The following is a 24,240-nucleotide window of genomic DNA, read 5'->3' on the forward strand; positions in this document are numbered from 1 at the left end:
GTGCACCCTGCCCATAACCCCCCAATACCCTCACATCCATGCACCTATCCAACTTTTTCTTAAATGATAAAATTGACCTTGCTGCAGCCACCTCTTCTGGAAGGTCATTCCACTCAACCACCATTCTCTGAGTGAAGAAGTCCCCTCTCATGTAACTTCTAATCTTTTGCCTCCAATCCTTACCCCATTACAACTCATTCTAATATCACCTACATTCAAAGGGAAGAGCCTATTCACATCTACTCTATCAATCCCCTTCTTAATTTTAAATACCTCTATCAAATCTCTTCTCAACTTTCTCTGCTCCAATGAATAAAGTCCTAGTCTAATCAATCTTTCTTTGTATTCTCGAAACTGCAATCCAGACAACATTTTAGTAAATCTTCTCTGCACCCACACTACCTTACGGATATTCTTCCTACAATTTTGGGGATCTGAACTGCACACAGTATCCCAAATTTGTCCCCACCAATGGCTTGTATAGTTTCAACATCACTTCCCAACTTCTATATTCTATGCTTTGATTTATAAATGTTAGCATACCAAAAACCTTCTTCACCACTCTATCCACATCATATTCCACTTTCAAACAACGATGAACCGTTATTCCAAGATCACTCTGTTCCTCTACATTCCTCAATGCCCTCACCGTCACTGCATATGACCTGGTTTGATTATTCTTCCCAAAATGAAGCACTTTACATTTATTGGTATTAAACTCCATCTGCCATCTTTCAGCCCACACTTCTAAGCATTTAAAATCCTTCTGAAGTCGCTAAAATTATCTTCACTATCCACAACTCCCCCTATTTTTGTATCGTCCGGATATTTACTAACCACATTTACCACTCCATCATCCAAATCATTAATATAAATGATAAACAACAATGGATCCAACACCATCCCTGAGGCACAAAGCTCGTCACCGGCCTCTATCATGACAGATATATATCCACCATGACTCTCTGGCATCTACCTTCTAGCCACCGTTAAACCCATTTAACTATCTCAATATTAATACCTAGCGCCTGAACCTTCCATGTGGAACGTTATCAAAGGATAGAGCGTTGGAAATGAATCGCTGAAATGAGCTTCTTTGTCGTCAGACGTCCAAATATTCTCTTGCATTTTATTAGAGATTAGTTGTTACTGAGATTTGTATCTGAGAGGTGATCGTTACCTCCACGCGAGTGACAATCAAACAGCTCCCTGTATGGCGCGGTGCACTGCACCTGCCTCGTTGATGCTGTTACGGTGTCGAAATGAACTCGCACTGTTCACCCCGCCTCTGTCGGGCTGTCGGCCTAGTCGACCCTTTCTCCTTTGATACTCGGTTCCTCGAATGGGTTCACACCACCACCATGGTTTGGTCCACTACACGGCGATCGGGACTGGCTACAGCTGGCGCCTGTCCTGATTAAAGCATCTACTTAGTGTGTACACTGGCAGGTTCTTCTCGTCCTGGGAACCGCTTTGTTCCCTGGAACCACTGGGTGACCTACTGAGAATTGTGACGTTCACCACTTTATTCGGGGTATACCACAGACTGGCCCTTCCGTTACAGGTGTGTGGACAGGAATGAGTGAGCGTCTGTAACCTGGGACCTTGGTGCGCCAGGAGGCGGAACGATTCGCGGGCAAGCCCACTTCTGATGTTTCTGTTTTGTTTCAGAGAGCGTCGTGTGGAGGATGGTGAATGGAGGCAGTCCGTGCGCCGGAAGAGTTGAGTTCACCACCAGGGTTTCTGGTTGACGGTGGTTTCTTTCGACTGGGACCTGGAGCATGCCTCTGTGGTGTGCCGTGAGGTGGGCTGCGGTGCCGCGTTGCAAGCCCCAGGCAATTCACACTTTGGACTGGTGACCGGACACTCCGTGAAGTGGGATGTTGAGTGCATTGGGAATGAGACATCTCTGTGGGACTGTAAATCGTCATCATGGAATATCAATGTAGCTGGAGTCTTCCCTGAATCCGGCGTTATGTGCTCAGGTAATGATTCGGCGGCTTGGAATCGTTCCGGGATGCCCGAATTTAAAAACGAATGATTTTCTTTTCAAACTTTATTTAAAAGATAATAAAAACATAACATACAATCTAATAACAGCCAAAAATTAATTTTGCAGAAATATATAAAGAAACAACAACCCAACAAAACAAAAAAAGAAACACCCACCCCATCAGACAGCTCCCATAAGGTGAGCCAAAAATATGAATTATATAAAAAAAAATTATAAGTATTAACAACAATTCAGAGATTATCTAAATGCATATATTACAAATATGGAAACCATTTATCAACAAAGAAAGAATAATTATCATGTAGATTATAAGTAATTTTTCCATAACAATACAAGCTTACATTCATTATGCCAGCAAACTATATTAATCTCTGTAGTATCTTTCCAGGTACTAGCCACACAATTACACGCTACTGATAACACTAAATGTACAAAAGTAATTTGAGTTTTATCCAGCCCCATTCCTCTCAGAGAAACCATATCACCCAACAAAAAATCGTTGGATCTAATGGTAATTTAAAGTTATATAATTTTTCTAAAACTATCTTAATTTTTGCCAAAATGTTTGAACTTTTACACAAGGCCAAACAGCAGGTAAAAAAGTTCCAATATATAAACCAGATCTAAATCAAGAATACAAATTGCTAAACCCATATTTTTTTTTCAATTTCACCGGGGTAAAATATAATTGATCATTCCATATTTTACATTGGTCAATTTAATTACATTATCCTGACACATATCCACCCATTCATCTTCACTGAAAATAAATGCTAAGTCATTTTCCCATTTATGTTTAGATTTTTCCCAATCCAGTTTATGCATATTATCCTGTAACAAATGGTACATAATCAAAATATAACCCTTCTTTGGTACAGAGTAAATGAAAGATTCAAATCTCGTCAAAGTAGGTAAATTCATCTCTCTACCATAATTATCTTTTACCAAGGCTCTGTGTTGATAATACACAAACAAATAATTTACAGATATACCAATTCTTTCCCTTAATTGAGAAAGTGAAATACATGGAAACACTATTTTTTAGCGGAAATGTGAAGGATCACTTGGGCTGGAGATTATCCGTCCACCTTGAAAGAATGAGCAATGTGACGAAAGTAGTTGTGTTTATCCTGGGACTTTATATCTATTTTTATTCGCCACGCTGTATGGTAAAGTCAGTTGGTAATAGATATTTTATTGAGATATTCAGATGGATAAGCATGGACCAGAGACCTTTGCTGTTTTGTTCTTTAAACCCCTTGAATCTGTAACAAAGAGCGTCGTTCAGCCTGTCAGATGTTGGAAGAGGCTGCTGAGATTAGGGAGATAGGGATTCTGTGTTATTAAGTGCGGTAGGTAAGGGCGGGATGTAAAACGGGGAAATGGGGGTCGCAGAAAGACCTTGAATGCACTTTTGGCAATAGAGTTCGCTTCGTTGCCTGTGTGCTCATTGGATGCAAGTTTTCAGTCACGTCTCTGCTCAGACTTTCTCTCTTTCGCTCTCTCTCTCTCTCTCTCTCTCTCTCTCTCTCTCTCTCTCTCTCTCTCTCTCTCTCTCCCTTCCATAATTATCTTTTACCTAGGCTCTGAGTTGATTTACAGATATACCAAATCTTTCCCTTAATTGATTAAAAGAAATAAATTGTCCCTCTTCAAAACAGTCCTGTATAGTCTTTATACCCTTAGAATCCCAACTCTTTAAATAATTATTAAACATTGAAAAAGGAATAAGCTGGTTATTATACAATGGAGTAAAGATTGATAATTTACCTTTTGATTCCAAAACTATATTTCTTTTAATCCAAATCTTAAACAAATGTTTCAATACTGGGATATTATTTTCCTATAACAAATTCGAATTCCAATGAAATATAAATTGATGTACCTCAGCCTCAGAAATACATGCCATTTCCACCCTGGCCCATCTAGGAGGATAAACTAAATCCATAAATCTACTAATAAATTTCAACTGGTCCGCTTCATAATAATTTTGGAAATGTGCTAACTGAAATCCACCCAACGTATATTTCCATGTAAGTTTATGCAGTGCCACTCAAGCTAATTTACCCTTCCATAAAAACTCGTGCACTGCCTTATTCAAATCCTGAAAAAAATCCCTTTGAAAGTAGACAAGGTAATGACTGAAATAAATGTTGAATTCATCGGAAAATATTCTTTTTATATAATTGACCTGGCCAATCAAAGTTAATGGAAGATCTTTCCATTTAATCAAATTTGCTTTAATCCCTTTTAATTCAGGCATATAATTTAACTGATACAATGACTGATAGTTAGCATGTACAAATACACCCAAATATATAATTTTATTTGTCCACTTTAATTTTGTAATAATTTTAAATGCAGAATAATCTCCTATTCCAACTGGTAAATATCACTCTCATCCTAATTAACTTTATATCCAGATAATTCACCAAATTTTGACAAACATTGTTGTAACTGCATCAACGGCCGTTTCAGTTCTGTCAAATATATCAAAACATCATCTGCAAATAAATTAATCTTATATTCTTCATTCATAACGTTCATAGCTCTAATTTCATCGTTTTGCCTAATTGTCTGTGCCAATGGTTCAATAGCCAATGCAAATAAGGATCGTGACAATGGGCAGCCGTGCCATGTTGACCGAGTCAATTTAAATGGTAAATAAACATGACAATTTGTCGCCACCCTGGGAATCAGGTTTTTATATAAGGCCTTAACCCAACTAATAAAAAAGGGGCCGAATTTAAACTTTTCTAACACCTTAAATAAAAAAAAATCCCATTCAAACCTATCAAAAATCTCTTCTACATCGAGTGCAACCACCATAGAGTGGTTAGATTTATTTCAGTATGCATTGACCAAAGTAATTAAATGAAGAAATTATCTGATGCATTTCTATTTTTAATAAAACCTTTTTGATCAGTATGTAGGTAAATACTTAGCAAGTCTGTTAGCTAATATTTTCGTTATAATTTTATAATCTACATTTAATAGGGAAATAGACCCATATGAAGACACTTTCAGAGGAACTCTATCTTTTTTTTGGGATAACAGTTATTAAAGAACTTGAACAAGATTGTGGATCAAGCACTTGAACTTGATCCACAATAACGTGTTTTAACACATCTCCAAATCATCATAATTTTTTTGTAAATGCCACAGAAAATCCATCATCCCCTGGAGACTTTCAGTTTGGCATTTCCTGTATAGCTTCCTTAATTTCAAAATCTGTAAATGGAGATTCCAATTCCTGAACATCTTTCTCATACCCGTAATGTTAATTTAGATAAATAAGATTCAATATAATCATTATCCTGCTTCCCCTCAGAAGTATATAATTTTTGATAAAATCTATAAAACTGTTTATTAATTTTCTGAGGCTTATAGGTAATCATTGAATTCTGTTTAGCAGCATTACTAGTCTGAGATGCCTGTTCAGTTTTCAGTTGCCATGCAAGTACTTTATGAGCTTTCTCTCCCAACTCATAATAATGTTGTTTAGATTCGTTAATTAAGCGCTCAAACAGATAAGTTTGTAATGTATTATAACGTCATTTCAACTTCACTTAAGCAGCTTTTATTTTCTTCTCACATCCTTTTAAAATTTTCTTTTTCCAACCTTAAACTTTCTGCCGTATATTGTTTCTTAACTTTCATAGATTAACTAATGATCTGCCCTCTCAAATAAGCTTTCAAAGCGTCCCATAATACAAAATGACTATCCACAGAATCAACATTCTCAGTCAGAAATTAAGAGATATGTTCTTTTTTAAAAAAATTATTTATTCGTTCAAAATACAGATAAGTAACATATAAAACAATAAACTAAACATGAACGATATATGTTATATATATAAAAGAAAAAAAAAAGAATCCCCCTTTTCAGCCGACTCTCCTCAGGAGAGCCATAAAGAAAGAAAAAAAATGAAGCATACATGTTAAGATCTAATCAATGTAAATCAAAATGTAAATATTCTGAATATAAAAATCACTTATTAAAAAGAAAACTATAGTTATCACGCAAAAACCTGGAATGGTTTCTTCCTCAATGCTCTATGAGCTCGATCCAATTCCAAACCTTCAGGGAAAAATTCCTTGCCCAATGCTTCAGGAATCCATTGCTTAATTTTTTTTATTGGATCCGAACCTTCAATATCCTCTGGAAGACCAACTATTCCTCTGGCTTTGACTTTCCAATGAATAAATCTTCTTAAATAAATCCCTTTTTTGAAAGCCCAGTCGACAAAAGAATCCTCCACCTTTTTCATTTTTAACTTATTATGCTCCATCCTGATTTTGACATTCAAAGAAAGCTGTTTCAATTTAAAAAAAAGAATTATCTCATGCAGTATCAACAGATTTCATACATCTGTTAATATCATTTTAAACTACAGTCATTTCTTGTTTCATAGTAGTCATTTCATCACACAAAGTATTCATTTTTGTTATCACCTCCGTAAATCCTTCAGCCATTTGAGTTGACATTTGTTTTGACATATTCTCCATTTGAAAAGCAATCCCTTCCAAAACAGTGAACACTGAGTCCAGTCCAGGTTCCATAACCATCTTTTGAGGCCTACGTTCTCTAAATTCAGACTCCTCCTCCTGAGTAGATTCCACAAGGAAAGTTCCTCTTCCTCCTCAGGCAGAACAGGTCCTTTACCTGTGCAGCTGCAGGTTTGGATACCCAACGGCGGCACACTGACCCGATTGGGCAACCGCCATTTGCTCTCCCCCACAGCCCACACCTTTTCCAAAGGTTCACACACCCGGGAGAGACCCCACATGCCAGAACTGCTGAATGTGCAGGTTCATCTTCCGATGCCTCACTGTGCATCCCGGGCCACCAAGCAATATTGTTGGCTCACGGGATCCTCTGTCGGTCGGGCCGCCCGCGCGCCCGGCATCACGTGCACGCGGGTTGGCAACGGCCGTGCTTACCAATGTGCCAGCGTGATCTTGCGACTGCCAGATCAGTGCTGGCATCAAACTCAAATGGGCAGGAGTTCTCTGTGTTTGGAGGCTCCCAATGATGACTCCATGGATTCAACTGTGCAGGTTGGCCTCAATTATTCTAAACTTTTATAAGGTAGCTTTTTTCTGAAGTTGAGCTTTAGATTTCTTCACATTAGTAGCCATGTTGAATCACTCTTAATCAGACAGCTGTAAATACTATTTTTAACCACTTTTGTAATTTTTAGAATTGGGTACTAAAGAATCTAGCTGGGGAAAGGTGGAATTACATGTCTTTATGCTGCACCATCTTGCCATGTCCTCTAAAAACGCATGACTGACCGCTACTGATAGGAAATTATATCCAGTTTCTGACTATTATTTCTGTCATAATGGGATCGCAAATTGTGTTAATTAATTGGCAATAAAAGGTGGCAATAATATTCTGCGCAGTGCAAGTACTGAGGAAAATGCAACAAACTGCTTGAAGATATCAGGGGATCAGGCTGTTTCTGTCCCGATACGGGTTCAACTCTCCTCTCTCCCAGCATCCAGCAGTTTGTGGTTTGCTCTAGATTCCAGCACCTGCAGTCTCTTGTTTCACCGAGATGAAAAAATATCCTCATAGATCTGAACTGTTGAGTTACCTGGATTTCAGTGATGGGTATGATAAAGTAACTAGGACATATGTGCATGCCAGGGTGAAGCCATTTTGTGGGGCATAGTTTTTTAAAAAATTCTAAATGCCTTGCGGTTCTTTTTGCGAGAAAAAAGGCCTGTGTTCTCAGCATTCGACGGAGTAGGTGCAATGCCATCAGTGCAGGGTGCATAGAGCAGTCAAATTTAGATGCCTTGGACTGAACTATGGTATAGGTCGGTGTAAATAACAGATGGAGCGTTGGAAATAAATCGTTGAAATGAGCTATTTTGTGGTTCGAGATCTCAATCTTCTTGAATGTTACCGGAGCTGTCCAATGTAAGGAAATTGGTGAGTTGATGCAAAGATGTTATGGAGCCATTATGTTCAATTTCAAATCGTGTTCATGTTTATTATCATATCTTTATCAGATAAGAACCTCGTATATTGACATCTGTGCATACACAAAGAAAACGATCAAGTAAAATTTTATCAGGAGGAATCTTCTTGGCCGCAGCCAAGCATAGCCAATGAAGAGATCTTGATTAAACCCTTCCCACATTAGCAAGTGCAAGGTTCCAGAACTCCATTCATATTGAGTTTAATAGTACATAGTGTTTAGCTGTGCGTGCTTCAGGTCACAAGGGAACTCAATGTCCCCTCTTCGCATTACAATAAACAAACAATCTGTGGAATTTGTAGATATGGATTATACACTAAATTAATTTTCTCATCCGTATTCAATGGAATAAAGAAGCTTGGAAAGACAGGGCTAATTTGAGTTAGTCATCAGGAATTCGTGTGGGTTGCATGTCTGGCTAATTTCAATTGTTTCTTTTTAAAGGTAAACACACTTAAAGTGACGTTCAACCTGAACTTTGACTTGGAAAATTCAGTTGATTGTGCTGTTACATGCCTGCAGTCTAAAATACCTAATGATACTGACGATAATTGTCTGTAGCTCCGCTTGCAATTCTTTTACAACGTGGGTTTGTACTGGTGAAGATGCAAAGATCAATAATTGTTATGAGCCACGAGGACACCAAAACCCAGCAACAATACATATTCACCAAGACAAACTGGTACTTAAACAAAAGTTGCTTTTAATGACCTTTAAACATAAAAACAGACTCACACTTTAACTTATCACTATTGACTTAACTAACCTAATTTAACCCCCTTCTAATTCTTAGGACATGTGCATGTAATGTGTATGTGTAAGTTCAGAAATGTCTTTTGATTCACAGTCCAATCTCACTTTTCATTCCTCCAAGTTCACTGGTTGCAAGCAATTCTTATACTGTACACAGAATTTAACATTTATAAAGTTCACCAGGCTTTGGTGCTTGAAAGGTAAATGGTTAATGCCCAGGATGGTTCTTGTCAGTTTTCAGAGAGAGTTTTTCCTGTTCCAGAACATCCACAACTAAGGTATTTCCATCAGTCATCTCAGTGTCTTGCTGACGAAACCTGCCTCTTCATGGTTCTCCAGATGATAACCTCTTTCTTTCAGGTTACCACAGAGTTCCTTGCTGTTTCCCCTATTCCAAAGACCGCCAGTCCACTCTTCTTGCATGAACCACAAGTGTTTGGACTAGGCTGAACTAAGCACTCACAAACCGTCTTTCAAAATTGGGTTTTCCTCAAGTTTGCCATCTTGTCCTGTTCCAATTCCAGTTGCTGCTGCTGACTGTAAAACTGTAGAACTGATCTCTCTCTGTTTCTCTCTCACTGAGAGAAACCCTGTTTGACTATCTCTCTGCTTGCCAAACCACATGATCCGCCTAGAACAGTAAGTTCCACTCCAGACAAAATGCAGCTCTGACAAGTTCTGTCATCTGTTGCCCTTTTGTAAACAAGAAAACATTACTGACGTTTCTTGGGCACTCTCCAAAGCTTCTGGGGCCGATATGTCTAGCAATAGCAGAGGTCTAATATTATAAATAAGATCTGTTTCAGTGTTTGTATGTGACCTACACTTAAAAACATTGCCTCAATTTGTATCCCAAAAAACATATCTATATTCTGTCACATATTCTGTTGGCTTGAGTGGACTTCATTTTTGAGGAGGTATAGGGTGAATTGAACTTCTTCTCCTGAAGGCTAAGCGTGATCTGATTGGGGGATATCCAGTTATGAGAGGCGTGGGTAGTCTTGATGTTCAGCGTCTATACCATGCAAAGAATATTTAAATCAGTCTTTCCACTTACATATCGCTTTAAGTATGCCCTATGCCATAAGTGCTCTGTGATTAGTAAGGGATTGCTTAAGGTGGTATGTGGGTGCAAAGGAAAAATAATTGAAAATCACTATTTTAATCATCCCTAATTGACTCATTATGTGCACGGTTTCATAACTCCACAGGAAATGGGCCAATGGCAATTTTTATCAAGCAAAATATTTCCATAACAATTGGGTCTATAACAATGATTGTCAACCTTCCCTTCCAACTCACATACCACCTTAAGCAATCCCTTACTGATCACAGAGCCATGATGGCACAGGGATTACTTAAGGTTGTATGTGAGTGGAAAGAAAAAAGTTGAGAACCATTGATCTAAATCAAACTGATAAATATATATGGTGAAAGTAATACACGTTAAATGGGATCTATGGGGAAAGACTCAGACAGAGAAGGAATGATATCTGGAGGAGTAGAAGGTGGTGGGACATACAATCACCGCTTGTGTGTCACTTACCAAAGAATTTTAATAAGCAAAAGTATGGAAAGGTATGAACCTAATGTAGTACACGCTTAACATGGAAGAGCGGGCTGTGTGATATCACTCGGCATTATTCCTTGGTGTTAATTGTGCAGTGAAAAGTTTTCCATACATTTTGAAAACGTGCCTTTATCCATCCGTACATATAGGAAACACAACTTCCTCAGACTGTAGAAACTCAGCAGGTCACGTAGCATCTCCGTTTCTCCCGCACTTATGTGTATTTCACTACAATCAAACAGTATGCATATTTTCTTGTTTAACGTCCTTAAACCTATTCACTCGCCTTGTAGTCCAAAATATGAGTTAACAGACATTGGGAAGAAGGAAGAGAGATGATCAATCTGAAAAACAAAACAAAACTGAGAATTATTCTTATCAGGATGTTATCAGAGATCGCATGTTTGTGTGGAACTGGACTGCAACGGAGGCTCATTCATGAAATTTGAATCTCTGTACCGAGAGCGTGAAAAGACGATGTAAGGTCCATTATTCAGCGACGGTAAGAGTGTTAATTACAGAGAGTATGACAATTATTTGATTAGACCTTAATGAATGAGGAAAATAGATGATGCTTTCTGCTCAGCTTCTGATGAAAATTAATGAAGTAGGAAATGTGACAGAGGTTGTTGGAATTTGACTCCAATATTATTTTATTGGCACTTTGCTGTATATTTATTTGGAATAAAATCCACCCTTGAAACTGGAGCGAGGCCAGACTGGAACCCCAATGATTTCAGCCCAGCTACGTGCTCATCTACACAGGAGATGACTGTGCTTCTTATCTTTCTCAGAACACAGAATACCAAGATTGGTATCCGGAGATGACCCCTGCTCGGGAAGACTGGATGTCATGTTTGGTGATAAGTGGTACACCATGTGTGACAATCACTGGGATATACGTGATGCCAATGTTGAGTGCCGTCAAATTCAAAGTGGAATCGCCATGTCTGTGCGGAGCGGAGCTGATCTTGGAGAGATAATTGAGCCTATCCGGAGCGATATCTTTGAATGTAAAGGTGATGAGACAACCTTATGGGCATGTCCATTTTCTTCAGGAACTCGTCAATGTAACTATAAAACTGGAGTCGATGTGATCTGTTCTGGTGAGTAGCCAGTTTCTGAATATTACAAATATTTGACTTCAATTGTCCATGGAACTCAGGAATCAGTTATCGATATTTCCCTGTTATGAAGTGCTCATAAAATTCGTTAGCACAAATCATTGATATATTATATAACGTTGATATCACATTGGACAGCGTTTATATATGTTAATAATTTAATCATTTTATTTTGGATAACAATATTCGTTGAATTCAATGTGAAGATCTGAAGGAAGAAATGGTGAGAAAGCGGATTCCAATCGATTAAATAGCAACCTGCCACAAAATCAAAGATATGCTTATTGCAAAGACATCACCTGTGTAAAGCAAGAAGAGGGGGCTACGAACAGATTTCCTTCTGCTTTGAACCTGCTTTCTCTTTGCCCAAATGGGCAACCCACAGATGACCAAATAAATATATTTTTTAAAAACTTTATTTATTCGTTCAAATAACAATTAATACATAACATATATAACAATTAACCATAAACATGAACGTTATTTTTTATATATAGAAAAAAAAGATAAAAAAAGTAAAGTATCTCCCCCCCCCCCCTTCAGCCAACTCTCCTAAGGAGAGCCATAAAGAAAAAAGAAAAAAATATTAAGGAAAAATTAAACATACATATTTAGATCTAAACATAAATTAAAATGTAAATATTCTGAGTATAACAACCACTTATTAATAAAAATACTATAGTTATCAGGTGAAACATATGTAATCTTTTCCATTATTAAACAATATTTCATCTTGTTATGCCATCTATCAATATCAATCATATTTGTATCTTTCCACATATTAGCAATACATATTTTCGCTACAGATAAAGCTAAATATATAAAAGCAAGTTGAAAATTATCTAATCCCAAACCTTTCAAAGGTTGCAAATTACCCAGTAAAAATACTGTCGGATCTAAAGTCTCTTATACAGATATTATAAAAACAATTGAATTTTCTTTCAAAAAGATTGTATATATATATATATATATATATATATATATATATATAATATATATATATATATATATATATATATATATATATATTTATTTGTACACATGACCAAACAGCATGAAAATAAGTTCCAACAGAATTACCACATCTAAAACGGACAAATAAATAATTGAGAAGTATAAAGGTACTCGCGATTATCCCGAGAATAGGTGAAAAAGAGCACACTGAAAATGAATGTGATAAAAAATTGAGTTGCAAGAACACTTCATAAAAATAAAGGTGCAGTATTTCCTTACCTGTGAATCTCAACCTTTACTTTCCACTCACACACCACTTTAAGTAATCCTTATGCTATCGGTGCTCTGATTAGTAAGGAATTGCTTAAAGAGGGATGTAGGTGAAAAGAAAACCACTTTTAATCGTAGGTAATTCACTCGTTATGTGCACAGTTTCATAACTTCAAAGGGCCAATGACAATTTTTCTCAAGCAAAAACAATTGGATCTGGAGCCATCCTTTCCTTCCCACTCGGATTAAGCAATCGCTTATTAATCACAGAACACCAATGGCATAATGATTACTTAAAGTGGTATGTGAGTGGAAAGATAAAGGTTGAGAACCACTGCCTTAAGCTTTCATACTTTTGATGAGAAGGAGGATTCTGGAAAATCAAGTAATGCACAGTCAAATAAGGAAATTGTGAAAAAGATGAAGGATAACTGCAGGTGAGTTAGACGAAATAACATAATGAACCCGTTGGACTCTGTGCCCCTGTTACCAGGGACTACCAAGAAGCGCAGATCCTCCATGTGTCGGCTTTCAAGGATTGCCAACAAATGCAGACACACCGTGTCCCCGTTTCCCGGGACTGTTTTTATACCCAACCTCCATTTGGTTCATACTGGTGTTCGTACTGCAGTTTACCCATGGACCCAGCCCGGAGAAAATGTTATGAAAAGTTAAAATGGCCGGAGTCCGAAGGATTAAATATCACAGCAAGAAAAATCAAGATTGATCGCCTTTTGAAAAGACATTTAAAAGCGTCGTGTTAAAAAGCGAAAAATAAAGTAATATTTTATTAATTTTCTACGCATTCCTATTTTAAGAGCATTTCAATGTGTGTATTTGTTAATCAGAGACTCATGGACCGCGACTGGTGGGTGGAAAGAACAGATGCTCTGGAATTGTTGAAGTGCCACACGCTGGCCAGTGGTGGACCCTTTGTGACGCCCACTTCAGCTTAGCGGATGCCAGCGTGATCTGTTATCAGCTACATTGCGGTGCAATAATTGGAACTCCCGGAGTTGCTCAATTTGGCGAGGGGTCCAGTCCTATATGGAAGAAGAGCTACCGTTGCCGGGGGAATGAGTCCCGAATAGCCGACTGTCCATTTTCACTCTCGGACGAGGTTAGATGTTCATTTGGAAACATTTCAGGTGTCGTCTGCTCAGGTGAGTCGCCATAGTTTGTTGATCTGAAATAAGTGGACTGTTTCCCAGTCGAAGAAAACTTCAGCTACTTGTTAAAGAAACTCATTGATACTGCTGTTGCGAGACGTGTTTTTATTCCATATTACAAAGGGAGGTGAAACTGCGTAATTTTTTTGTCGAAGGTAAATAATTGCCTGGAATTCTGATTTGGTATCTGCAGGCAAAATGTGATTTTTGGGATGTGGTAGAGCAATGACGATTGGGACAACAGGACCTTAGTTGAAAGCTGCACATTGTTATTATCGTCAGAGGCAAGGAATTGACGAATCAAATCAGAAATTTTGCCACGAAGTACCCTCGCGGGATATGTCAACTGAATTTTCGAAAATTTAAAGAGTGAGAGAGAGGGAGAGAGGAACAGAGATAGATAGATAGATAGATAGATAGATAGATAGATAGATAGATAGATAGATAGATAGATAGATAGATAGATAGATAGATAGATAGATAGATAGAAAGAGCAAAGTGTATTGTTGATGTAGAATCGTCATGAAGTGTTGCACGAGAGTTGAACAAATATGAAGGCAGCGTTCGACAAGATCCTCGCCTTTAAAATATATTTCTCGTCAATTGACAGTCTGCGCCTTGTTGCTGAAACGAGTTTCCAATATTATGCACAGAAAGTGCTTGTCATTGGTTTGAATTTAGACAGAGCAAGATCACGGATTCAGCCGGTATGCGAAACTGACATGAGGCCAATTGGTGCAGAAACCAACCATCACCTCGCCAGACAAGAGTTTAGAATAGATGTAAGAGTTTTGGCTTAATATTAAGCGGTTCACTCAACATACTTCGTTTTGCAGATGAAAGTTGGTCTCTCAGACTGACCAACGGAGAGAGCCGCTGCGACGGCCGAGTGGAGGTCTACCACAATGGCAGGTGGGCGAGAGTGCAGGATCACGTCTGGAGCATCAATGATTCCAACGTGGTCTGCACAGAGCTGGGTTGCGGGTCTTCTATATCAGCCTACAACACCTCAATGTACGGAGAGCGTGACCGGCCGGTGTGGGTGAAAGAAGTCCAGTGTGAAGGAACCGAATTGCAGCTCCGCAATTGCAGCACATTCACTTTGAATCGGTTTTTCAATGATAGCAGCGGCGTTGGGGTTCGGTGTTCAGGTGAGCAAATAATATCACCTAGGAGATGGCAAGCTGCCGGGAAGTTTGTTGTCGAGTTAGGAACATCGGAACCACAATAATAATAAAGTCGTTTGTCTTGCCGTTGCGGTACATTCGCTAAATTGCATAAAAGTACACAATTCCAGTTTTGCTTTGGCCACAACCCTCTGAAGATTCCACCAGCCCTGGGGACAATTACAGTGGCCAACTATTTTGTCCTCTCCACACATTCAATAAAATCAAGGATCGCAAGAAATGAATCATAAACAGAATAGTTGCTGTGCTTTAAAAAAATCGTCAGGAACTGGATGGAAGGTCGAGGAATTATAGGGAAAATGTCAAAGTTGGATATCTGCAGACACCGCAAGTTTTTTTTTACTACTAGGGACGGTTAAAAAGTCGGAGGAAGCGAATCCATGTCAAAACCGGTATACCCGGGAAGTTCGAATGCAGATTTCATGATGGTATATTTTAACCTAATGTTTTGAAATTCAATGATTTCAATTTGACAATAAATTTAACATGAAAATCAATGTCAAATCCTGCTCTGTTGAGCATTTTATAAGTAGTCCAATTTCGTTCCGAAGCTCTTGGTTACCTGCATGAAGTGGGGATAGACGAATAAAAAGAGCAAATATACAAAACAGTACTATATTTACTATTTAAAAACCGAACGGTTGACCAGATTGCTCAATCTTTCAAGATAGCATTCTAAATGCTAAACACAATAATGGCGGTAGAACAAGCGACAATATGATCAAACTCCATGAAGACAAATCGGATGCAATATGCACATTCCGACCAGACCAATGAGAGCCCAAGGTGTCATTGTGCTTGTTCAATGTAAAAACAGTATTTTCTAAAATTAGCTATGTTGGCGTGAGACAATCCAAGCTGTTTTATTTAGGGTCCGGAGAAGGGAGAGAGAAGGAATTATGTTTCAAGGATTATTTTCAGATTTGCTTTGTTTTGCACGTTATATCCAGGTGAATCATCGTACAATTAGATCATAATCCTGACAAAAGAAGTTCGATCTTGAAACAACGTAGTCTCAAACAATCCTTCCACGTGAAAACATCACTTCACTATTGAATCTACATGAGTCATTTACTGCATCGGGTACTCCCGATGTGGCCTCTTCTGCATTTCGGAGCCTGGCACAGACTGGGAGATTATTTCATTGAGAATTTGCACTGTCCGATGCCCAGTGCCCTGCTATTTCAATTTACCCGATTGCTACACTGACATATTTGTCCATGGTCACTGGCGTTGCCAAGTTGAGGCCATTAGTAAATTGAAGGAACGGCACCCTATATTACGTCTCGATATTCTCCAATCAGAGAGTATTAATATAGAACTTTTGATAACACTTGATCTTGGTCTCTCTCTTTCCCTCGTCGTTCTGTCCCCTTTCTACAGATCACCTGCCCTTTCCTTTTCTTCTTTCAGAGGGCATCCTATTTTGGCCTCTGAACTCTTTACCGAGCACCATTCCACCCCATCCATCTGTATCCATCTCTCACCAAACCCCCTTTACTCCGACGTCTACGAGAATTTCGGCACTGCTGAAGCAGCCGAGTGTCTTTTGCTGTTCATGAATACTAAATGAACAGCATCAGGTCACTTGTCTTAGTGCTACTGGTACCATGTAGCATGTCACATGTTTGCGTGGTCAGCAACTAAACCAGCTCCCCCAACCAGATTTCCCTGTTTTGGAGTGTGGCTAGACAACTCGCAGGATATAAATCAGACCTGCAAAAGGGCCGAGGATCCCTCTGTAGGGTCAACGGCCATCTTGCAAACATGTACCATGAAGCACGGAAAGGGCAGCTCTTGCATTGAAGCTTGGACTGGACATTCTCTACAATAGAACTTCTCCCAGACATGGTGGACCTTGACAAACCACTGGATCCTGGAGGGGATGTTGAGAGGGTGGGACTGGACCTGTGAAATCCACTACCCACTTAAAATTCATTCACACACACACACACTATTCCTTTCTGAAGAGTGGGGCATCCTTGCAGTCCCAGTCAAGGATCGGCCTGGCACTCCAGGATGCACATATCAAACCCTAAAAACGGACCGAAAGGAATCATCATCATTCTATGAGGTGGAAAGACAGAATACGAAGAATAAAGATAAGAACATAAGAAATAGGAGCAGGAGTAGGCCAAGTGAGCCGTCTCATCTGCTATGCCATTCAATTAGATGATGGCTGATCTGCTGATGGCTTTTTCCAATATCCCGTAATGTCCTTACTATGTAAAATGTATCTATCATTGTCTTAATTATATTTAGTAAGGCAGCCTCCACTGCTTCAATGAGCATTGAATTCCAATGATTCACCACTATCTGGGAAAAGAGGTTCTTCATCATTCCCATTCGAAATCTACTACACTGAAATTTGAGGCTATGCCCCTTAGTTACAGTTTGCCTAAGCAATGGAAATAAAACGTACATACCTCAATGTTAAATATGCCTTTCATAATTATATGTTTTTATGTGATCCCTTGTTCCCTTGTTATTCTTCTAATTTTCAGCGACAACGTCCCAAAGGACACAATCTCTGCTCATAGACCAACCCCTTCTCTCTGGAATCAATCCAGTGAAGCTACTTTGTACTACCGCCAATACCAGTACATCCTTCCTCAAATAAGGAGCCCAGAACCGTACGCAATGCTCCATATGAGGTCACTTCAGTACCTTGCACTGTTTCAGCCTAGCCTCCCTGCTCCTAAATACAATCCCTATGATCTGCTGAGTATTTCCAGTACCTTTGTATATTGCACAAAATCCCAACATCCGCCAATTGCTTGTTTTACTCTTTGATGTGATCAATATGTAATGAAGTGATTGATCTCCTGCTTTGTTGTTCAATAGATCACTTGCAAGTTCGACTGTCTGACGGTGGAGATATATGTGCTGGACGACTGGAGATTTATTACAATGGTACTTGGGGCACAGGCTGCGATGACTCCTGGGATACGGTTGACTCGAACGTGGTCTGCGGGCCGCTAGGTTGCGGAACTGCTTTGGAGAATAAACGTCCCCCTTACTGCACACGAGGCTCTGGGCCAATCTGGTTGGATGAAGTGAGATGTTCGGGAAACGAATTTTACCTCTGGGAATGCCTGTCGGTGAGGTGGGGAGAACACGACTGCATGCACAAAGAGGATGTGACAATCACATGCTCTGGTGAGGGCGCATTCAATCATTTCTCTTTCTGCTGCATCACAATTATTACGATTTGAAATCTAATTCCTCTTCTGCCATTGCACCTGTCTGAGATAGCAATGACTATTATAATGTGGCGACCCCCTTACCAGCGAGCAAACTGGCTCCCAAAATGACAGGCGTGCTGTGGAAAATACGGGAAATTAACCTATATCTAACACCGGTATTTATCTGGGATGATTACATCACTGACGACATCATTTCCTGTCCATGCGACAAAGCAGTGATGAATATGCCCAGCATGCAAGCCTGGATGTGTCAGTCTTGCTTTAGATTCCAGAGCATGTACGTCGACTTCCCGCGTATACATCAACTCAACAATGTGTACGATTCCATAACGTGTACACTAATGCCTACAGTAGTTCAGTATTCAATACTTTGCTACATTAGTGATTCTGATAGTCCAAATGATATTTGGAGCCCAACATGGAAAATATTTCTTCCACGTGATCCGTGGCTCTGAAACTGCCAATGTTTTCAATTTCACAACCATATGCATGGTTTCATCAAGAAGAAGACCAATTCTAGTTGAGGGAGATAATATCGGATTCGACGAAGTACTACTATTTCGTAAATACCCTGGATCAAGAGACGGCATGTTGAGTTTCCATTTTTCTGCAGCAGCCTCTGGAAGAGGGCAATTATATGGCGGTAAAGAATCCACTCATCTTATCCTCTCATAACGCGAGTGAGCGTCCCGTTTACTTCACTTGGATGACTTGGGAGACAGGGTCACTTCCGCACTCATGAATGAAATGCTGGCACTAGCGGAAAGGCATAGGCCCTGCCTTATATTCGAACAGACCTTCTTGCAGCAGTTGCTAGAATATAACCACATGCTGCTGGCCAATGAGGATTTCAGTACCTCCAGAGAATTGCCGCCCGTGCTGACATTCTATGGCGGGTGAAACAAGAAAGAATGACATCTGTAGGACAGGTCACCAGATCCCACCTGCAGCAGCTTGACCTTGGAACTCCAACATTAGACTGGCAGCAGAGTCGATCAAATCCGTTGTCAGACCACGAGATGGACAGGAGACAACAAGACGATATTAGCACCCAATTCTACAAACCGTAACAGGAAGACCTTCATCTAAATTTCAGCCACTATAGATTCTGTTCGCCATTTTCCACTATTTATGCAGAAGATACAACGAAGCACAAAAGTCTGCAGACGCTCAGATGTAGTAAAAATGCAAATATGCTGGTTGACTCACCAGGTCAAGCAGCGTCCATAGGAAGCAGAGCTATACTGTATATCCAATCTTTCTGGATTGAGCTCTTCTTCAACGTTTGAGCAAAAAGCAGGCAACTATCCGAATAAAAGGTTGCGGGTGATGGTTAGAAATTACAGGGGGTTAGAAAGGCCATTCAATTCAATTATGCTTGAAGCACGATAATTCTGTTAAAAGCTGATTTTCCCCTTTCCCGTGTTTGATTTCGAGCTGCTTTACGGATGGTTGCCAATTAATGACCAAACAGTGCAAGAACATATTTCGGAAAGAGACTGATTCACCTTTCGGGTCCGAGCCACCGCCGGAAAGGTGGGAGGGGTTTGGAAGATGAATATTTCGGATAACTTTACACTAAACTCAGAGTTGGCGTAACTTTGGTGTTCAGATCACTTTTCCGTGTTTGTGTAACGTGTTGCTGAGGTCGATTCTAGCAGATTAAATTAACTTATCTGACATGATAAAAGACAGATATGGTAACCTGTAATTGGAACAAAATGTTATAGAATCCGGAATGGAGTGCCGTGTCCAGATGGAAGATATGTTGTTATTCCGCAAGGTTCCATCCAACACGGGACATCACAGATGGAAAAACGATTGGAAGTGGGAGAGTTATTTGAAATGGACGATGATCTCAGGACCACTTCTGCAGATTGAATGAAGGTACTCTGTAAAAGTATAATAAAAGTAAGAGTGCACAATTGTGTGGCACTGAATGCAAGTTAATTGTTGGAAGAGGCTCAAGTGCATCCTTCTTTCACCTGGAAGGACTATTTGAGTCCCCGGAGAATGTGAGAAAGCAATGATGTCGCATCTTTCGCAGTTGCAGCAGAATCTGCGATCAGATGGAACTGGTTGGTGCAGAGCAGCGGAACGACTTATGAAAGAGATAAACATTTGGAAATTCAGAACATAGGATCCGACTTTCTGAACGGAGATTCCCTGACCACAGCCACCACCGCATCACGGTCAAAATCAGAGAAATCATGCGGATTCCCGACACTCATCACCACACTGTCCACCTTCAGCCTAATCCCGTTACCGTCTTTTCAACATTTTACTGTTCCGCCCAATGAGCCTCTTCCTGATGTGATTTCGCGATTTTATGTTGGTATTTCTTGTTTTTATTCAAGTCCAAACAGATCTTTCCTCGTAGCGGTAAAATGTACACAACCTCTTCCGTTGACAGAGCACAAAGAAATGCGCCTGAAGAACGGACGGCATCGATGTGAAGGAAGAGTAGAAGTGCTGTACAATGGGACGTGAGGAACAGTTTGCCTCGACCGAATGAACTCGAAGGCTGTAGATGTGATCTTCAAACAACTAAAATGTGGACCCGGCAAATCACTTGAAGTTGATGCGGCGAAATATGGAGAAGGCTCTGAGCAAATATGGCTCGATGAGCTGGACTGTACATTGTCCGAGTCGACCCTTTGGCAATGTCAATCATCCCCTTGGGGACACCACGACTGTCAGCACCAGAAGGATGCAGCCGTTGCTTGTGAAGGTAACATTAGGGTGGAATGAAACGCGGCTGACATTTTAAATAGAAGAGATGTACAAATCCGTCACCATCTTCCTCTTGTCAACAGAAGCCCAAGTGCTGGAGGAATCCGACTGGGGAAAGTTCTGCCTTAAAGAATCAGAATCGGAAATTGCAGGTGATTCAGTGCATGTAAAGTTGTGTGAAATGTATTCGCCTATTTCTCATTTTAAATTAATTTAATGATTTATTTTCTGTTCCTCTCAGAACTGTCCTTACGGCTGGTTGGCGAAAGCAACAGTTGCTCCGGGAGGTTGGAGATACTGTGGAATAATCGTTCGGGCACTGTGTGTGACGACTCTTGGGATCTAGCCGATGCAGATGTCGTCTGCAGACAGTTGCGCTGTGGCCCTGCTCGTTGGACACCAGGAGAGGCGACCATTGACAACGGCCACGGTGACATCTTGAGGATGAAGTGAAATGCACAGGAAGTGAATCCCTTATCTCCAGCTGCACCTCCTCACAACTCGGCCAACACGACTGCGACCATAAGGAAGACGTCATTGTCTTTTGCTCTGGTATGTGTCTTGGCACAAATTCAACCTTCTCTTCAATCCAGTCCTTCATGTCATAATTTCGTTTTCTCATTCTTATCTAAATAAACTCTTGAAATGTCGATACATTAATATCCACTGATCCAATTTTGGCGGCTACTGGCTCTACCAATTCAGGTATTTATTACGAATATCTAGTTGATAACATCCATGCGGAATGCGGAGCTGCAACTCTGCATAGCACCACAATTGGATCGCTTGTGTCCAGAACCATTGTATAGTGGTGATAGATGGAAACCTCCTAGTGATGCTGATGCCCTATTTTCTTCCAGTAAAGCAAATCTCAGGCCAAGTCCTACGTAAATATAATTGTATTTTGGCCCTAGAATTCATCATTGGGAGCACCAAACCTGGTTACACACCATCCCTCTTGCTCTGGTGACGGACATTTTCAAAATTTCAAAACCGTCAGTCCCAAAACTAAGGGCTTACACTGGCATTCAAAAAAACATATTAATTCAGGCATGTTTATTGTGGTGGCACAAGTTATCATGCGTCCTGGACACAATGTCAAGCATCCTCCGTGATGCTGCAAAATAATGATGTTTGTTTGATAAACAGTCTCAGAATTGGCTTCGGCTTACCCATGCATCTGGATTAATGCAGACAAAAGCTATTTTGTAAATGGTAAAACAAGAAATTCTGTGGATTCTGGGGTCGAGTGCAATACACAAAGGCGCTGGAGAAACCCAGGCAAGTCACACCCGAAACATTGGTTAGTTATGAATGCTGCGTGACCTGCTGAGTTTCTCCAGCACCTTTGTTCATAGACAGCATCCTTTAGATCAAGATATTCAATCAGTGGCTAACGATCGTAATGTTCCGCTGCAAACGTGTACAGTAGCGTCAATTTTGAATCCTGTAAATCTGTGGTCTATTTCTTGTAAATCTTCTGGTTAGGTTTTAACAATTCGTCAATCATGGTTGCTGCCTGCATCACCCTTGGGGTCCTCCTCATCACTGAGATTATGTGCTGATGACAATAGTAGAGAGAAGGTCGGAGAGACGAGATGAGCTTCAAAGTTTACGCTGTCTTCTGATACTCTATAGTTCATAACTTATTCAAATTACTGTTTGCGGCACTTCCCTCAAGTTTACATGCGTTACAGTGAATAAATGTCTCCCTCTCTTGAACAGGTGATGCGTGGCAGAGGCTCACCCTTTGCCGTTTACCAAGCAACCTATGAAGAGATTGAGAATTTCAGACATCGACAGGATTCAGGTGTATATTTGCATTTAGCATCCACTCTTCAAGTGACAAATACCTCTCGCTCTTCTATCGCCCACGGGCTAGAACCACAGAACACTACAGCACAGAAAACAGGACATTCAGCCCTTCTAGCCTGTACTTGAACATCATACCACTAACCATTCCTCTCCCATCCACGTATCTATCCAATTTAGTTTTTAAACTTAAGAGCGAGTACAACTTTACCACGTCAGATGGCAGCTCATTCCACACTCGCACCACTCTCTGAGTGAAAAGGTTCTCCCTAATGTTCCCTCTGAAGCCATGTCCTCTTGTATGTATCTTTCCTAATCTAAGTGGAAAGATCCTACTCGCATTTACTCTGTTTATACCTCTCATAATTTTTTAAATCTTTATCAAATGTCCCCTCACTCTTCGACACAACATGTAATAAATTCCTAACCTGTTCAATATTTCCCTGTAAATCAACCCCTGAAGACCCAGCAACATCCTAATAAATATTCTCCGCACTCCTTCAATCTTACTGATATTCTTCTTGTAGATTGGTGATGAGAACTGCACACAATAATCCAGATTTGGCCCAACTAATGTCTTTGCAACCTTACTATAACATCCCAACTCTTGTACTCAATACTTTGATTTATGAAGAGCAAGCTGCCAGAAGCTTTCTTTACAGTCCTCTCTACCTGTGACGTCATTTTCAGGAAATTATATATCTGAATTCCCAGATCCCTTTGTTAATCTGCACTCCTTGTATTCTATCATTAACTATACATGCCCTACATTGGTTTGTATTTCCAAATGCAACATCTCACACTTGTTTGTATTAAATTCCCTATGCAATCTTCTGGTCCATTTTCCCAGTTGATCCAAATCCCTCTGTTAGCTTTGAAAAACTTCCTTGCTGTCCACAGCGCCTCCAATCTTAGTGTCATCAGCAAACCTGCTGATCCATTTTCTCATATTATCATCAGATCATTGAAATAAACAAAGAACAACCGTCCCAGTGCTGATCAATGAGGCACACCACTATTAACAGGCCTCTGGTCTTGAAACAATCATTCACTACCACTCTCTGTCTTCTCCCATTCACACAATTTTGAATCCAGTTTACAATTTCTCCATGGACACCGAGTGCCTGAACATTCTGAACCAGCCGCCAATGTGTGAGGTAAAGTCTATGTAGGCAACATCCATTCCTCTATCTATGATCTTGGCAACTACCTTGAAAAACTTTATAAGGTTTGTTAAACATTGCTTACCATGCAAAAGCCATGCTGACTATCCTTAATCAGCCCTTAGTTGTCCAATTACTTCTATATTCAATTTCACAGAAGACCATCCAATAATTTACCCACTACTGACATCAGGCTTACCAGCCTGTAAGTTCCTGGTTTAATTTTGGAGCCAGTTTTAAACAACAGAGCAACATAATCTACCCTCCAATCCTTTGGCACCTGACCCATGCT

The 24,240-nt window shown here is 39.9% G+C and overlaps 1 protein-coding gene across 1 annotated transcript; it reads left to right on the top strand.

Moving 5' to 3' along the window:
• Positions 1-1,975: 1,975 nt before the first annotated feature.
• On the top strand, positions 1,976-20,696 carry LOC138752918 (scavenger receptor cysteine-rich type 1 protein M130-like). Its single transcript, XM_069915530.1, has 6 exons — positions 1,976-1,985; positions 11,125-11,436; positions 13,527-13,841; positions 14,684-14,998; positions 17,879-18,135; positions 20,598-20,696. The coding sequence occupies exons 1-6, from the start codon at positions 1,976-1,978 to the stop codon at positions 20,694-20,696; spliced, it is 1,308 nt and encodes a 435-aa protein (XP_069771631.1).
• The last annotated feature ends 3,544 nt before the right edge of the window (positions 20,697-24,240 follow it).

Source organism: Narcine bancroftii, chromosome 2 (assembly GCF_036971445.1).
Source record: "Narcine bancroftii isolate sNarBan1 chromosome 2, sNarBan1.hap1, whole genome shotgun sequence".
NCBI classification, from domain to species: Eukaryota; Metazoa; Chordata; class Chondrichthyes; order Torpediniformes; family Narcinidae; genus Narcine; species Narcine bancroftii.

What these genes read in the sequence shown, in the direction of transcription:
- LOC138752918 (XM_069915530.1), top strand. An exon ending in AGTCGATGTGATCTGTTCTG is followed by an intron (nt 11,437 to 13,526) that starts GTGAGTAGCCAG and finishes TTTGTTAATCAG; the next exon opens with AGACTCATGGACCGCGACTG. An exon ending in TTCAGGTGTCGTCTGCTCAG is followed by an intron (nt 13,842 to 14,683) that starts GTGAGTCGCCAT and finishes TTCGTTTTGCAG; the next exon opens with ATGAAAGTTGGTCTCTCAGA.